The sequence below is a fragment of the Podarcis bocagei genome (genome assembly GCF_964188305.1).
Source record: "Podarcis bocagei genome assembly, chromosome: 10".
NCBI classification, from domain to species: domain Eukaryota; kingdom Metazoa; phylum Chordata; class Lepidosauria; order Squamata; family Lacertidae; genus Podarcis; species Podarcis bocagei.
In genome coordinates this window covers 75,349,694-75,367,542 of record NC_138135.1, presented here as the reverse complement: position 1 = coordinate 75,367,542, position 17,849 = coordinate 75,349,694, and the positions used below count along the sequence as shown (strand labels likewise).

At 44.0% G+C, this 17,849-nt stretch overlaps 2 protein-coding genes across 4 annotated transcripts in view; both read left to right on the top strand.

The window, feature by feature from the left end:
* Positions 1-8,156, top strand: part of STK38L (serine/threonine kinase 38 like) — a 48,198-nt gene extending 40,042 nt beyond the window's left edge. For both annotated transcript variants that reach the window (XM_081210738.1, XM_081210737.1), the window contains exons 12-14: positions 5,110-5,205; positions 5,713-5,804; positions 7,021-8,156. In XM_081210738.1, coding sequence (XP_081066864.1) covers positions 5,110-5,205; positions 5,713-5,804; positions 7,021-7,148 — 316 coding nt within the window. In that variant the 3' untranslated portion in view covers positions 7,149-8,156. The remainder of the gene's footprint in view (positions 1-5,109; positions 5,206-5,712; positions 5,805-7,020) is intronic.
* Positions 8,157-10,687: 2,531 nt separating this feature from the next.
* Positions 10,688-17,849, top strand: part of BMAL2 (basic helix-loop-helix ARNT like 2) — a 43,548-nt gene continuing 36,386 nt past the window's right edge. The window contains exon 1 of one of the 2 annotated variants that reach the window (XM_081210719.1): positions 10,688-10,724. In XM_081210719.1, coding sequence (XP_081066845.1) covers positions 10,703-10,724 — 22 coding nt within the window. In that variant the 5' untranslated portion in view covers positions 10,688-10,702. Of the gene's footprint in view, positions 10,725-12,890; positions 12,999-17,849 lie in introns of those variants that run through there. The other variant, XM_081210718.1, reaches the window with a different exon arrangement.

Here is a 17,849-nt window from a genome sequence, read left to right as displayed (position 1 = left end):
CAGTCCCTGCCTGCAGGCTTGCAATCTAAAAGTCATGACTCAAAAGGAAAAAGGATTGGAAAAGGAAGAGGAAAACAAGTGAACTCAGACACGACTTCTTAAAGTTAGAGGTTTTTTCAGTGGCCTGCTTGAGTGGAAGCAGTTCAGAGAGAGGAGGATGCCAACGAAGCAGATCTCAGCAGAGCCTTGTTGTTCCATTTCTCCCTCTGCTGCAGCCAGAATAGCCTAAATATTTTGAGCCAGCATGCTGCTGAGTAACGTCTTGGTTCTGTTTATTAAAAAATGGTCATCCTTGTTCTTCTTTAGCAAAAACAGCTCTTAGGTTCTTGCACATTAATAGAATTGAAGATACAGGAGGGGTTTAAAGGTGATTTCAGTGCAGGAAGGAATGCAAAACTTAATACTCCAAACTTACCGTATTTTTCGCCCTATAGGACGCACTTTTTCCCCTCCAAAAATGAAGGGGAAATGTGTGTGCGTCCTATGGGGCGAATGCAGGCTTTCACTGAAGCCTGGAGAGCGAGAGGGGTCGGTGCGCACCGACCCCTCTCCCTCTCCAGGCTTCAGGAGAGCCCCAGCGCCAGCCCCACAAGGTCGGGGGACAGCAGGGAGACGCAGCGCGTCTTCCTGCTGTCCCCGGACCTGATCTCAAGGCGGGCGGCGGGGAGAAGAGCGCTTCTCCCCGCTGCCTGCCCCACAAGCGCCTGGGGGGGGAAATAATTTTTTTCCCCTTTATTTCCCCCCCCCCAAAAAAAAACTTGATGCGTCCTATGGGGCGAAAAATACGGTAATACTTCATGGACCTTTGTTTATGCTTGTATTTTTACATTTGACATATAGTTGTGTCATATCCACATATCTTACCTCACTATTGTGTTTCAGCTGAGGAGGTAATGCACTTTCCCTGCATTCAACTTATAATATTTTTACCCAGGGACAGTGCTATTCTTCCCCCACACCACATAGACTGCCTCTCTGAGAGTGCATTGACTTCTCTTAGGATTGGAGGCTGTGTACTCCAGCTTTATGGAGCACCACTGCAAGCTGAAACTGACTTAGCACGAAGGCAAAATCTGGAGTTGTGTTGGTGGCTAAGTAGTAGGTAGTTGGGTGGGATTTAGCTGTCGTATTAGTAGTAGCAGTGCTCTACTGCCCTGCTGCTGCCGTTGCCCACCATTTTTTTTGTTTTTGGGGTGCTAGTTTAATACTATTTTCAGCCCTGAGTAGACTGTCACTCCCTGGGATTTATTGTATGTATGAATGCATGACTGATTTACAGTGGATCTTACTGGCAGTAACTGTGCAGTACAGTTGGTTGCTTATTCCTATATGCAACTGTATGGCTGATTTTAGTTGGAATGACTTTCACCAGGCTTACAGCAAAATGTGGTGTTGTAGTGAAGCTGGTCCAGCCTGCCTCTCATTTTCCCCAGCAACAGGAGTTGTAAGGGAGAGGCAGTGGGGCTATTTGTGTTCTAGCACACACTCAGTTGGGGGGGCGGACGGACAGCACTTCTGTCAGGGTCTAGCACAGTCTGATGAAAAACATCTTCCCGCTCATGACTGTGCTTGATATGTAATGCTGCTCTTCACTGTTTCACTGTCCTAGAGTTGTCTTCACAGCCCATTTCTCTTGGCTCCTAGGAATTGTATTTGGCACTTTTCTTTGTCAGTCCAAGGGGGTCCCTCTAGCCCCGGGTGGGGGGCAAAATATTGGATCCCCACTCTCTGGAGCTGGCCATTTTTAGAATTGTTTTCTCCCCACTTTTAATTAGAAGAGGATTGTTTTTAGTCCATTGTTGTATTGAATAGTCAATAATAATGGGACTGACTTGCCAGACTGTTTGTTTGTTTGTTTGTTTGTTTGTTTGTTTACCTATCTGCATGCTGGTATGTAAGGTAGTTTGCTTCAGTGCTAGAAATTTACAAGGTATTTTTGTTGCTTAGTCGACTTAGTCGTGTTCGAACTCTCACTTTCTTCTCAAAGCTTCTCCCTTTTTTATGCCTGGAGTTTTCTTGGCACAATACTGGAGTAGTTTGCCAGTTCCTTCTCCAGGTGAATCACATTTAGTCTAAACTCTCGGCTATGACCTGTCCGTCTATGACCTGTCATAGCTTCTCTGAGTTATTCAAGCCCCTTCGCCACGACAAGGCAGGGATCCATGAAGGGGAGTCCATATTTTAAGATTATACAAATGGGCTTCTGCATCAAGCTGTGACTGTGGGGAGCCACTTGTCTGAGATCGGAGAAGACTCAAATGGGGAATGACAAAGACACACACCCCTACCCCCCCCCCCCAATTTGTATCAGAGGAGAAAATTAGCTACGGAGATAAATTTTGCCCCTTTCCTGGTTCAGAAGGAATTGAAGGACTCCTTTCAGGCAAGTTAAGGGGCGAGACACAGGCGACATTGTTGCAGACTCCATTGGAGGCAACACAGAAGTGGCTTACTTTCTATCAAAATGGACTAATTGGAAATGAAATAAAAGGTGCCCTGCCAGAAATGTTGACTTGGTAGATGCAGGGGAAAGTCTGTTCGTCTAACTATTGGAAGGAAGAGAGAATGAAATTGCTGCTGTGAGAGAGAAGGGGAGGAGTGGACTGTGCATCAAAGTTATGAAGTCATTGAGAAATTGCTACCTTCCCTGTTGTCAGCTGAATAAAGAGCAACAAAATTAAAATGGAATAAGGAGTGTCAAAACCAAAGAAGAACATCTGAATATAATGTGACTTTATACTGTAAAATTGGAAGTACTTTGCTAGTAACAGTACAACGGGAGAGTTCCAGTGGAAGAGGAATGTGAACATAAACCTGTTGTGTCCGGTTGAATGAGAACTGCAAAATGGAATCTGACCTGGAAGGACTGATGGGTTTGAACTACCAAAACTAAGAACCTCCAGAACCAAGCAGTTTTATAGAGAAGAATGTTGGTGATGATCAAAATGTAAGAACCACTGGGAACAGTGATGCTAACTTAGAAAGTAACTAACAAAGAAGATTCCTAACACGCCAACAACAGCTGAGACAAAGGTTCCAAAGAGGATGAAATAACTGCACCCAGGTGCTTATAGGTGCAGCAATGGAACAAAGGGTGGGGAGAGAATGTGAATTAAAGATGGATTTTAAAAGTAAAAGAATATGAGGACAGCAACGTAAGGGATGAAGACAAGCAATTTTTGTAAGAGTTCAGTTCTTTTTTGGACTATCTGGAGAAACATTATAGATAAATGAAACCGTGAGCAGGATTTGAGGTTGAAGCAACGAAAGAAAGATGATAATAATTTTATCAAAGTTTTGTAATACATTATTTGTATAATGCAGTAAAAGGAAGGAAGTACAAACACCATGGAGGTAAGGATGGGTAGTCACTCTCTAAGGATATATTAAACTGGAAATTAATTTGTAATTTTTATAGTTAATTTGAGTTTGGTTAACTTTGTTAATCTGTTGGTTTTTATTTTTATTTTGAAAATTTAGTAAAAATTAGAGATTATGAAAATGGAGTGTCTGATTAGCAGCTTACTAAAAGCAGGCACACCTCCTAAGTGCACAGGAATCTCCAGGAACAGATAGAAACCAGCCTCCTGCAAGGCTGCCTTAGGCACAGTCTGCGCATTGTCCTCCTAGTTCAGCAGTCTGCTTTTGAGATCCTTTAAATAATCTCATTCAGGGACTGAAATGGGGATCTCAAGATGTACAAAGCCTGTGATCTACCATTTGGCTATTGTCAGTGATCGCGCAGGTCCTTTATAATTATCCCCATAGCCTGTTCAAATTGCATCTCGGAACTTCCTAACTCTGCCACTCTGGCAATGTAGCTGATCACCACAAGGATTTTTTCCGGGCCTCACTTTCCCTGCGCCCTTGTATTAAAAAAAACCAAAAAGCCACTATGAATTCCCATAACCCTGAATCAGCCCTGGGTGTGTTACGAGGTAAAGGCACAATTATCTAGTTGGTTTAAGGAATTTGGTGTATGTCAATATCTAAAGAAATTTAAGCTTTAAGACTTTTTAAAATTTGCCGTGCAATTAAATTGAAATAAGAGGAACAGAACCATTGAGTATTGGGATGAAATGCTCCAAAATGCTTGTATGTTTTTATTTTACTTATATAAATTATTTATATTTTAAATATTTATCAGCAGTTCTTCAGTCATTGCTTTTGGAGCAGCTTACAGAATAAAGCTAAAATGGCAAAAAGTGGGAAGGCATTTAAAAGAATCTAGTGTAAAATAATCACAAAACTAAAAAGTTGTAATAGTTTGAGCTATAATCTTGGAAATTCTTAGTTCAATGACATTTCTGCAACCCACAATGTAACCTTAGGAAAGCCAGTTACTTGTTTGCATAGCATTCTTCCTGTACCCCTTCAGTTTTATATGTTAATAAAATGTTATATGTTATATGTTAAAATAGAATGGTAGCAGTGATAAAATCTACATTCTTATTTGTTAAAAGCACAGGTAAATAAGATTTTAAACTTGGTATATTATCTCTCTGCCTTAGTTCTGTGCTGGGAATATAGAGATAATGCTGACTTAACTTACAGGGTTGCTATATGGGTCAATAGCTTTTGTGTTTTGAAAAAAATGGAAATGTACACTATAATCCTAAATGTTGGCATTAGGTTGTGATTCTCACTAGCCCATTATCAGATTTATTTGTTTTCAAAAATTGGATTTTAGCCAATAGAAAGTTGTCTATGTTCTGTTTTGGTTACTCTTTGTCCCATAGGGATAGCAAGAGGGGTGTTGTGCCCGTCTCTTGTTGTTTGTCTATGCAGCCCAAAGTCCTCTGGTAAATGAAGCCATGGAGAAGAAGTGGTTCTTGTCTCATCTGCACATTTTTGTATGAAGAAAAAAAGAAACTATGGGAATGTCTTGCAAGCAGCAGAAGTTTCATCAGTTTTCTTAGAATTAGTAAGGGAATCTAAAACTCCCTTACAAATTCATGAGTGGAAGGGGCAGTCTCCTGGTGACAGTAGTGATTTCCATTGGTGACTGGAAGTGTGGATTCAGACTGCAGTTTTGCGAATTTTGAAACATTCATCTTTCATTGTAGACCACCTTGGTTGCAACATTTTGTCATGTTTTCTTTCTCTCAGATTTTGCACTGATGCAGAAAACAGAATCGGTAGCAGTGGAGTAGAAGAACTGAAGAGTCACCCATTTTTTGAAGGTGTTGATTGGGGACATATCAGGTACAGTTGCTGAAAGATTAAAGTAGGAATGGGAAACTTTGTTCAGGCCAAGGACTGCAGTCCCTTGTGGTCAGTCTTCTGACACCCAGAGGCAAAAAGTAGATGGAGCCAACAGATGCAACTCTTGCCTTTGTACAGTAGGCTACAAACACCTGCACTCAAACATTATTCTCTATCCAGGGAAGCTGGAGTGATAATCAGAGGCACCTTGCAGCCAAGCAAAAGCACTTGATAAGGATGTGGAGCAGGGCTTGTGAGGCTTGTGGCATGGGGATAGTCCCAATGACTATACAGAGAGATACAGTAGGCTGCATTCAGAACTTAATCCTCGGGTCCTCGATAAAATAATAGCAATATAATGGAGCAAATATACTGCATCTCTAACATCTGCGTGCTCTAGTGAAGCTTCCTAGAAAGTTGTGATGTTAGGATTTTTTTAATGCACTGTGAAATTATTATAAAGTTGCTTGTGCTGTTCACTACTCTGGTATTTTTGTTTTGCTGTAGAGAGAGACCAGCTGCAATCACTATAGAAATCAAAAGTATTGATGACACTTCCAATTTTGATGACTTCCCAGAATCTGATATTTTACAGCCAGGTGAGAGTGCACATTAATGCTGCAATATGGATTAAATGAACCACATAATTTTGGGAATAAGGCCTCATTTCAGAGTTCTTGTTTTTGTTATCTGGGGGCCACCTCATCACTTACAGTTTAGCAGGCCTCTTACTCTCCCTGTCACATGGGAGAAATGCTGTGCGTCTTTTCTGTCACCTTTCGCTTCATCCCCTATACCTGTACTTTGTGTTCCTGAACTTTTCATTATAAACTGAGACCTTAAAAGCAAATTTATGTAAACTTGATCAGCATATTTTTGGGTTGCTGCGGTTGGCTTTTTAACGTTTTTTACTGCTTGCTTTTAAACCTGTATGTGTCTTATGCATCTATCATTTTAATCGGGTTTTGATATAAATTATGTATGTCTTCTTTTGTTAAGCTACTTTGACTACTTCTGGAAAAAAAGCAAGATGAAAATGAGAAACTAAAATGAAACTGAAGTGTTCTTTGCTTCTAACTGATCAGAACAATATATACTGTAATGCACTAATGGATTTATTTTGTCAGTGATTGGCTGAGTTGCCCTAATTTCACTGAGGGGCAGTGCGTACAGAAGAGCTATTAGCTGAGCACATTGTACAAAGGGGAAGAGACTGCGGATGGGCTTTGGGGAAGTGTTTATAAATGTTTAAAACAATAAAAAATAAAGTAAGAACGACCAGATGTCTAGGATATAATGAGGGAAAGGACTGAAGTGGCAGAATCTGGGAAAATGTCTGGGAAAACCAGGGCAGAAGGCAACACGTGTTGGAAGTGTTGGTTTTTTGGTGAATTTCGAAAAAAATAGCTTAAAAACTTCATGGGTTTTTTTTGAGATTTTTGCCAAAAAAAAAGTTCAATGACTTTTGTGTCTGGATTTTCACTTTCTGAAATATGGCAACCCTATTACTGCAAGAAGTTTAGGGGGAAATGCAAATGTAAAATAGAAAAATCATGTATATAAATAAGAGCAATACAGATGAATCCCCAAGCATTCTGAAGGGGTCCAAGTTTAATGTGTGCAGTTATCCTCTTGTTCACTCTCGGATCCTAAGTAAACTCTGTAAAATGCATCACCATTTTATTTGTGTAATTTAAAAGTTATACAGTGTGAATGATTAACTTCTGTCTTCAATATTAATTTAGCTTGGTATTTCTTGAAGCTTGACTCTGTGCATATGCATGCATGTTTATAATCTTTCCTTTTGCATTCTAGTGCCAAACACCACAGAACCTGATTACAAGTCCAAGGACTGGGTTTTTCTTAATTATACTTACAAAAGGTTTGAAGGGCTCACTCAGCGTGGCTCCATCCCTTCGTACATGAATGCTGGAAAGTTGTGAAACACAGCAGAAATAAAACAAAGAACTCAGGTAGCTGCTGCATCACCAAGACCCGCTTGGCATAGATCTCAATACACTGAAATGGTCACGACGATGGACTGAAACTAGGAAATTCTACCGGATTAGGATTTCTAAGACTACTACAAGAATTAGTTGGCAGTGCCAGCTGGCTTCTCTCTCTCTCACTCTTTTTTTTAATAGTGAATATTTTTGTTAACTTTATTATAACAAAGGTACTGGAATAAAAAAGGAATGGACATCTTTGTATCTGCGCTGTGTGTGTGTGTGTGTAAAAAGGTCAGTTATGCCTCTGTTTGTATTGTGGCTCTGTACTGTAATGTGTCTAATTTGCCCAGGGGTTCAACCCATATCACATTTGTACGAAGCGACATTGCTTCTCAGTAATGTTGCCTGTTGTGTGTTTAACCTGGGCAGGGTTTTAGATATGCAGTATGAAAACCAGAAGCCACTTTTTTGTAACTATTCAATAGGTTTCCTACAGATGGCATGTGATGACATAAGATATTGTCACGGAGCTGCTTGAAACAAATGCGTATACTGGTTGAAACAAGCTCTTTTGAAAGTTATTCTCTGTACTTAATGGCTTATGCTCTAGCTCAGGGCTCCTAAAGAGAAGCTGCACTTCAGATTGGAACTGGTATAGAAATGGGACCTGGGACCCAGTATATTTAGCATAATAAACCGCTGCGGAGAGAGCTGCAGTTCTTTTATTTTCAGGGGAGAAATGGTACTGTGAAATCAATTAAACTACAGCTTCATAGTGGAAAACTTGTAGAGAGGAGAAAAATCTGGGACGACGACAGGCTAAACAGCAGCTGAATATGCTTTCAAAAATCAGTGTACAACCTACCTTTTGCTTCTTTCATTTTCTTCCTCCTGCATTAACTTCCCCTTGATGGTTTGTTGTGCCATTTTATTCTGCTCTGAGTACCAAAGATCCTGAAATGGCTTGATTGCAAATTTATAAAGTTCTGTTTACTAGAAGTATATATGGTTCACTTCTTGTCAACATGTGGTGTTTAAGAAGGATGAAATTACTCACATGGTTTTAACTTCGGGAGGTGAGGGTTGGGTTGACTAATATTGATGGCTGTGGGGTAAGTTGTTGTTTTAATACAATGAATTGGAGATGAACTTACAAACTTGCAAATATCACACAGCACAGCCCTCTTTGTAAGTGGACCACTTCAGAACTAGAGTGGTGGACAAGTTGCATCTTCCAAGTTAAAGAAAAAATTGAACAGAGTTCCTGCATTTAAGCAACTAGCTGCATGTTGGGAAGAATTCTAATATTCTTCTCCCTGCCATGCTAACTTTCTACAGGGAAGAGAGGTTTCATGAGAAGTAGCTCACAAATATGCAAGCTTCCATGTTCAATCCCCCATCTGCCTGTTGGAATGGTACGATCCCAGGAGAGCTGTGCAATGAACAAATGGACAGAGTTTTGTATGGGGAAATGATCCAGAATCAACCAATGTTGCCAGTGTTTGAAATCTAATATAGCTAGAGCAATTGCACTTTTCGTTTTGTTTTGCTAGAGGTTTTATTTTTTTAAAGGTTGGTTATACAAAGCCACAGTCACTGGATGCAGTGAGAGAGAACCTGGTATTAACCTGAATTACCCTTGTTTAACTGATCACAGAAGACTTCAAAGGCTGCTTGGATCCATGATTTAAGTCACAGTTTTATTTTGATTTCCTATGGTATCTGGAACACGCTCCATAATCCGAAGTGCTGAAGCACATCAGAAGGTGGCAAAACGTCCCGCTACTACTGCTCTTCAAGAGGAGCTGCTTGTAAAACCATATAGCTTACTCCCTCCATGTCAGCCCGCTTGCTTGCTTGCTTGCTGGCAATGGGTAGAAATTGTTGGGACTCCAGCTCCCATCAGCCCCAGTCAGTATGGCTAATGATTAGGAAAGATGGGAGCTGTAGTCCAACATCTGGAGAGTCACAGATTCTGTATCTCTGGGCAAAATAGTAGTACTCTGGGAACTCGTTCTAGTTTTTACCACAACAGCCCATGAAAATATGCAGAAAACCCTTTGAATGAGTTTCTGCTTTTTCTCTTTATTTCTTTTGCACATTTGTGCACAGCTCTTCCCCAGTAAATAATCAGTGCTTGAAAAGTACCTTGACCTTGTTTAATGACTAAAATTTCAAAAAAAAAAAAAAAAATCACTTGAGAATTGAATGGCAATTATAATCTATATTTTCTCTCTTTTTTTAAATATACAAATTCATTAGTTGTGGTTTGGGAAAAGTTACACTAGAAAGCATTATAAAGATTTATATAAGGCTTTTTACAGCATATTAAATAAACATGGCATTCTTTTCTACAAGTTGTAGTTTGTTTACATTTACTGTTGTCTTACACCCGTGTGATCTTAGAGGCTCCGCTAAGGCTCTTCAAAACACTTTGCAGCCCCACCCCACAATCCTGCCTTTTCAATTATTATTATTATTATTGTCGTAATAGCACTGCAGTGCTAAGCGGCTCTAAAATGAAAAGTATTTTCATTAGATTTGAAAATGGGCCCACCTCATGATAGCTTATTGTGTACAATAGAATCCTGATGGAATTGCACGTCCAAAAGCTGAGTGAATAGAAGAAATCACAGCATGTAACAAATGTTTTTTCTGGACAATTGGTCCAACGTGGATGAAATTGCCAAGGTATTTTGCCTGTGGCTGCAAGAGCAGCACTGGTTTCTTTAAAAAGGAAATATTCTGACTGCAGTGGTGCAAACTTCACAGCTGTTCAGAAATCTATGGTACAGCCCTGGAATGCTGGAATGCAGGTGGAAGAGTCTACATCAGCATTTACCAACCTAGTGCCCTCCAGATGTTGGACTACAACAAATTCCATTCGTCCCAGCTGTCACATACTAGTTTTATATACATGCACCATGTTTTACATGGGAAAGCATATGAAAGTACAATCTTTCATTGTTTCTAAAAGAGCATTTTTATGGAACTGCAGGTAGATAGGAGGAATTCTCCACCTGGGTCACTGTCACAGCTGCCAGTCCTCTTGTCTGGATGTTGTTCAAACACAGCACATGAAGTACTTCATCATGTCACCTTGATTAAAAAAATGGAATAGAATCATAGAACCGTAGAGTTGGAAGGGACCCCAAGGGTCATCTAGTCCAACCTCCTACAATGCAAGAATCTCAGCTAAAGCATCCATGGGAGATGGCCATCCAACCTCTGCTTTAAAATCTCCAAGGAAAGAGTCCACCACCATCCAAGGGAGTTCATTCCACCGTTGAACAGCTTATTGTCAGAAAGTTATTTCTGTTTAGTCGGGATCTGTTCTGCAGTATTAAGCATTTTCTGCTTTTTTCTTTTCTTTTTACATATGCCTTGGATCAACTTTGTTTTGATTTTCATGCTGTCCTGTTCTCCATTTATGCTTTTGAGCACTTCTGCATGAGACCATTTTTAAGTACTCTCAACAGCTTGCTTCTTCATTTTATCAATTTTTTTTGTTTCAAAAATGTATGCCCCACGTAAGTTTTGAGGAACTAATGAGGTACAGTATCAAAACAGGTTTTTTTTTAAAAAAAATCCCCAAGCCAAATGAAGCATTAAAAACTACAAAACAAACCCAAACACAGTAATAATTCCAAAGTGGCAAGGCACAAGACACCCCCCAAAAAAAATCATCTAGAGGTCTTCTTGAAAAATGACATGCCTGAAATACCTAGAGTGGGTGTTCACCTCAGATTGAGGGAGCTGGAATAAAGCTTCAGATGATGCCTAGTTAATGACTGGATCTAGCCCCATCAAAGAAGTGACTCAGTTAAATGCATTGTAAACTTCATACAAGGAAATCCCGTTGGCTAAAGACGGGCCTCCACAGCGTCATCTGGTGTCAGTGTTATAATGCACATAAAGCACTTTACCAATATAGCTGAGTGTGAGAAATGTATAAAAGAAGGCGGTCCCAAGTCGTTGGTTTATTTAGCAAATTTATACACCACTCAGTCAAAAGAAAATGTTAGCAATAACAAAAAAGTTAAATGTAAAATATAAAATTCAAAACATTAAATATTGTTCAATCAGTCAATTAACCAATAATTCAAAATTAGTCACAGTTCAGGGAAAGCTGGATTAAACAAAAACACCAGCACCTTGAATAGAGCTTGGAAGCAAACAGACAAACAGTGCAGGTTGTACAAAATTGGAGTGATGGAATCAAAATGCCTGGCATCTGTCAACAAGTATGTATGATTGGAAATGGCCCAAGACTTCTTTTAGGCTTCAAAGTCCTCAGTTCCATATTTATAAGCACTGATCTGGGGGCTGTACAGTTGATAACGCCTTGCATAAAAATAAAGCTTGGCACTGGACATGGTGGTAGGGCATCAGAGAAGGCAATGGTGGGGAACCGGTTGCCCTCTTAATGTTGCTGGACTGTCAGCCAGTTTAGTGTGGTTAGTGCTGGACTAAGACTTGGGAAACTAGGGTTTAAAATCTCCATTCAGCCATGAGGTTCACCTAGGGCCAATCACTGCCTTTTAGTCTAACCCACCCAAGAGGGTTGTGAGGATAAAATGTGGAGAACTATGTACAGCACCTTGACCTTGGAGGAATTGTGGGCTATAAATGTGTTTTGTAAAAAAAACCCCCACGATTGCTGGTCATGCTGGCTGCAGTTGCGAATCCAGCAACACCTGAGGACCACAGGTTCCCCATCCTTTCCCTAGGGAACATTTTATTAGCAGCTGTGCTTTCTGATTTGGGAATGCTCAAAGCTTATTTTGGGAAGAAGGCCTCCAAACATAGAGGCACTTGGAGGTAGGCTCCAACTTCAGCCTTGCAGCCTGGCCTGAGCTTTCTGAATACTGTAGTTGACAACAGAATTATATACATGTTTACTCAGGTAAGTTGGCACATACTTTCCCAAAATGTCCATCCTGCAAGAGGACTGCAACCTCAAGCCAGATCTTGGGCCACCTGCGCCCTGTTGCGATGGAGCAGGTTTTGTTCCAGGTGCGGGTTCAGAGGACTCCCTCTCGCCCCCGGGTTGCAACATCTTTCCGCCCCACGCGGTTTTCCAACCTGCGCGTTCAGGTGCAGAAGGCACTTTTTGCGAGTTATCTTCTGAATAGCGTGGGATTAGAGAAGCCATGAAACCGGGCGGGGGGCACCAGCATGGCGGGTGAGCGCGAGCTGCGTTGCGGGGGCTGAAGGGGGTCAGCGGGCTCCTCGGCGCATCTGGGTCTGCGGCGGCGGCGATGGCGGAGCTCGGCTGGCCCGTGGCTTGGGCCGCGGGTTCAAGCGGCGCCCCCGACCCCGAGCTGGCCAAGGCGAGCCGGTGGAGCCCGAGGGCGGAGCGGAGCGGAAGGGGCGACCTTGTGCCAGGGGAGAGGGAGCCCAGCAGGCCCAGGCCCGACCCCGCGGAGCCACGAGGCCTCGGGCGATGTCTGCTCCTTCTTCCCCTCCGAGGAGCCGAGGGCGGCGTCCAGAGGTCCGCGCGCCCTGAGCCGAGGCCTCCGTCTGTCTCCTCGGAGCTCCGCTGGCTCCGGCGGCCAGGCCGCGCTCTCGCGAGAAGAGGCGGCGCTGCGGCTGAGGGAACCCGCGCCCAGGTGCGGCGGCGGTGGCGGCGGTGTCTCCGCCCTGGGCCGCCTCCTGCTGCTTCGTGGGCTGGAGGCGAAGGGGCGCCTCGCCTCATGCCTGCGGGGCGGGGGACCGCGCCTGCCTCCGTCGCCCCGGACTAGCCGGGGGCGCTGGCCATGGCCGAGGCGGGCGCTGAGGAGACCGGCGGCGGCGGCGGCGGCGGCAGCCAAGGGCTGAGGGCAGCGGCGGTGGCCGGCGCAGGTGAGAGAAGGGCGGCGGGTTTCGCGCCTTTCGCCGGCCTTTTGACGGGTAGGACTAGATGACCCCTGGGGGTCCTTCCCGAGCCTGTAGCTCAGCGAGGCCAGCTGCATGTGGAGGAGGCGGGAGGCGCGGTCTCCTCTCTTCCCCAGGCATTTAATTGATCGGCTTTAAAATATCCCAGCCAGGGGGTTTGCGGGGAAAGAAAGCGCCGCCAGGCAATAGCCGGACTCGGAGCAACTGGGCCGGATTTCCCTCGCCCCCCCCCTCAGCCCCCAAACATACGGAGACGCGCCCGAGGGATGGAAGAATAAGCCAAAGGGGGAGCGGGATGCGAAACCTTCTCCGCCGCCTCTGCGCTTCGCTACCACGACCTTGATTTCGCCTGCCCTACTTTCGCAGCGTATGCTGTCGGACGCGTACATTTCCAATCTGTCCGGCTGGTCTTCGTCGCGCAGAGAACAAACTTGCTGCCCGCCTCCCTTTCCACTTCAATTTTCTCCAAATGACTTTTTTCCCTCTCGGAAAAAGCGGGGGAATAGGAAGAGGAACCCGCAGCGATGCTTTAGGAATCCCCTCTGGAGCTTCTAAAATGTGTCCTGGTGGAACTCCAGTTTTCTGAAATAAGTGACTAGCCGTGACATCGGTTGGATACATAAACTAATACTTGTTGTGTATTTTATGTTTGACAGAGGAGGTTAAAATCAGTCCCAATTTGGGTGTGATTTCTACATTGTTTAACTGAAATATTGGGATGCATTAAATGCTGCTAAATGCAGTCCAAATGCACTTTTCTGTGAATAGTCTATAGAATTATAGATATATGCAGATGGATAAATAGTTTTATCATTTGGCTGGAGCTGTTCTGTAATCGGAGTCGCATATCCTTGGAGGTCCTGATTCTTGGTGTACAATATGCTGCAATTTTATCTACAGTTAATTTTAAAATATGTTTTTACTCCTTAGCTTTTTAACAATTTTGTATGTGTCAAGATAATTTTTTGCCATGCTGCTGTACTTTAGGTTATGGATTATTTTTGTGTATATTAATATCCCTTGTTCTTTAAATCTGAGGGTCAAGTGATATATAGAACAATGCTAAAGTGTATAGCTTCCTTCTTAACACTTCAAAGTTGTCTGTTGCCAAAATTTAAATCTAGAAAGGTATATGCTAATTGTGTTCCAATTTGAGACGGTTTTCTGTTGTTGTCATTTCTATTTTACTTCACACCAGAGAAGTAGCATATCTACCGTAAGTTCTGTCTTCAGAAAGTAGGTCAAGTCCTATCTTGTTTCGAGGCTGGTGTTTTCCTTGCAAAGTTTATGACTGGATTGTTTAATTTTCCAGTTTTCACCTATTAAGAAATAGTTATAAAAAAAAAACCAGTATAGGCCATGTTACTGATCTCCAGGAAAAAATCCAGCTCCTAAAATGTACTGGATCTTTCTACACCCTCCTTTTCTGATGCTGAACAAGGTGGATAAGCTAGAGCAAGGATGGGGAATTATTTTGGGCTCTATGGCTGTGGGACGCGGGTGGCGCTGTGGTCTAAACCACTGAGCCTTGGACTTACCAATCAGAAAGTCAGTTCGAATCCCCGCAACAGGGTGAGCTGCCGTTGCTCGGTCCCAGCTCCTGCCAACCTAGCAGTTCGAAAGCACGTCAAAGTGCAAGTAGATAAATAGGTACCGCTGAGGCGGGAAGATAAATGGCATTTCCGTGCGCTGCTCTGGTGTCGGTGTTATGCTGGCCACATGACCCAGAAGCTGTCTGCGGACAAACGTCAGCTCCTTGGCCTATAGAGTGAGATAAGTTCCGCAACCTCAGAGTCGTCCGCGACTGGACCTAAAGGCCAGGAGTACCTTTACCTTTATATTTTAAAGATCGTCTTCCATGAACATGTTTTAACAACGAGTCGGTAAGTGACTGTGGAGGCCAATTTCTGGTTCCACATGTTCTTCCACAGTGGGGACATAGGTTTCTAGGAGGGAGCTGATCGTGGTGAAGGTTTGCCACATGTGCCTTCCTCTCAGCACATTTCTCCCTTTCGTCCTGAGTTCTAGCGTCTTCAAAGTCCATGACACCTTTGGTAAAGGCTGTTCTCCAATTGGAATGCTAGCAGGCCAATGTTTCCCAGTTGTTGATGTTTATACTACTTTTTTTGGATTTGCCTTGACAGTCTTTAAACCTCTTTTGTTGACCACCAGCATTTCGCTTTCCAATTTTAACTTCAGAATAGAGTAGTTGCTTTGGAAGACGATAATTAGGCATGACCAGTCCAACAAAGTCAGGGGCGCCGACTTATAAAAAATATTGGGGGGGCCCATACCGGGGTCCTGCCGCTGGTTCGCTCGGGTAGCCGGGAGAATGCAGTTCGAGGTGGCGGTGTTGGGGAGAGACCCTCGCTCAGGGCGCCACTAGACTTGGCGGCCGGCGGCCTATCTGGGGGGTTTTGGAGCGTATTTCGGCGGAGCGATTGGGGAGGAGGGGGCTTGTTGCCGGATTCTTCAGCTGGGCCGGAGATCCGCTGCTGGGGGTCCCTGGGCCGAGTTGTGAGCACGGCCTGCTGAAGGGAGATCCAGCCGATTGCGCGACAGGGATGGCCGGGGCTCTCCGGCTAGGGCGCGCGGCTGGCTGGCTGGCGAGGGAGCAGGTGGGGAGGAGGCGGGGGTCCTCACTCTCTTAGGAAACGCACCCGTGCGCCCGATTGCCACGAAGTCCGAAGGGTGCGTGTGTGGAATTAAAAAGCAAAAACGAGATACGGGCAGGGCAGGCAAAGAGTTTTCTGCAAGAGGATGGAGGGCAGGTTGAAGAGAAAATCACTCAGGATGAGACAGTCAAATCAGCCATGATAAAATGGGCTCAGGATATTGGGTATAACATCATGTTTGAGGACTGGGAAAGGTTATGGACCACCGGAATGAAATTCACGGCATGTAATGCCTTGAAGGAAAATATTATGAAAATGTTTTATAGGTGGTACATGACCCCAGTCAAGCTTGCAAAAATATATCACCTGTCTGATAATAAATGTTGGAAATGTAAGGAGGCTGAAGGGACATTCTTTCACCTCTGGTGGACTTGTCCAAAAGTGAAGGCCTTCTGGGAAATGATCTATAATGAATTAAAAAAGGTATTTAAGTATACCTTTCCCAAGAAACCAGAGGCCTTCCTCTTGGGCATTGTTGGCCAGAAAGTGTTAAAGAAGGATAGAACTTTCTTTATGTATGCAACTACAGCAGCAAGAATACTTATCGCAAAATATTGGAAGACACAAGATTTGCCCACACTGGAAGAGTGGCAGACGCAATTGATGGACTACATGGAACTGGCTGAAATGACTGGCAGAATCCGAGATTTGGGAGAAGAAACAACGGAAGACTGGAAAAAATTTAAGGACTATTTACAAAAACAATATAAGTTGTATGAATGTTAAAAATTTACACGATTCGGAAACTATAGCTTCAGCAATTAGATTTGGGAAACAGGAAATTATATTTTAAGTAAGAAAAGGTCAAAATCTAAGGTAATACTATGTTTAATTTAAGATATAAGTAACTGATGAAAAGTATGTTAAATTTAGAGGTATAGTATTTGAAAAGTACAAAATAAGGTACGAAACAAGGTAATAATTTGCTGATATCTTTATTATAAAGAATGCAGGGTAAGGGAGATGCGAGGAAGTCCAGTTAGTTATATAAAAAATGTGTTGAATGGTTGGTTTTCTTTTCTTCTTTTTCTTTTTTTCTTTTTCTTGTTCTTTTACTTTTTTCTTCAGTGTATGTTTCTAACTTTGTATTTGAAAACTTAATAAAATATTTATAAAAAAAAAAGAAGAGAAAATCCTTTCGCTTTTCTGGGGCGCAGGGAAGTCTCAGAGCCGGAGGTTGGGGAAGGGACCCCCTTTGCTCTGCCCTCTTCTCCCGTCTTAGATTCGCATGGGGGTCCCCGCCCGAGCTTGCCTGGCCACCGGGCCACACAAGGGCCGCGCTCTACGCGGCACACCTTGCTAGCCGCGCAGCTGTCCTCCGCGGCTGCGGAGCGGCCCTGCGCCGGTGCCCAGCCCCTCTGGGCGCCCGCTGCGCTGCCAATGACAAGCGGGCGACGTCGCGGGCGGGGAAGGCGTCGCTTTCTTTCCCGATCCTGCATCCTCCCAGTCTTCCAGCCCTTTTTTGGGTTGGAAGCTCGTCTCGTTCGCCCTTCTCCTTTCTTCACCCTGCGCGCAATTTTCCTCCCTCGTCTCCCTCCCCATTTCTCCTTCCTTCCTTCCTGACTGACTGGCTCTGGCTCTGACTCGGGCTCTGGCTTTGGCTTTGGCTCGGGCTCGGGCTCGGGCTCGGGCAGCCACAGCGTCGGCGGTGTTGGCGATCGGCGGCGCGGGGGGATGGCCCTCCCGGGGGAGCCGGCGCTGCTCAGTGGGGTTGCCAAGGAGACAGGCCGGCCGCCCCCTCCCCCGGCCCGGCGCCCCCCGCCGCACCGGTGCCCGTTATTGAGCTGGTGCGCGCCGGGCGCCCTATAAAAGCCGCGCCCACCGCCGCCCGAGATTATTGGGGGGGCTGAGCCCCCCCAAACGAATTTTTGAGGGGGCTCGGGCCCCCTCAAGCCCCATGGAGTCGGCGCCTATGAACAAAGTTGATGTTGAAGAATCATTTCTTCGTGATCTTTGCTAAGTTCACTGGCATTAGTTCGCCTGTCTTCCCAAGTGATATGTAAAATTTTTTGGAGACACTGTTGATGGAATCTGTCGAGGAGTTGGAGATGGCGTTTAAAAGTGGTCCGTGTTTCATAAGCATATAATAAGGTGGGAAGTACTATAGCTTTGTAAACAAGCGTTTTGGTTTCCATGCAAATGT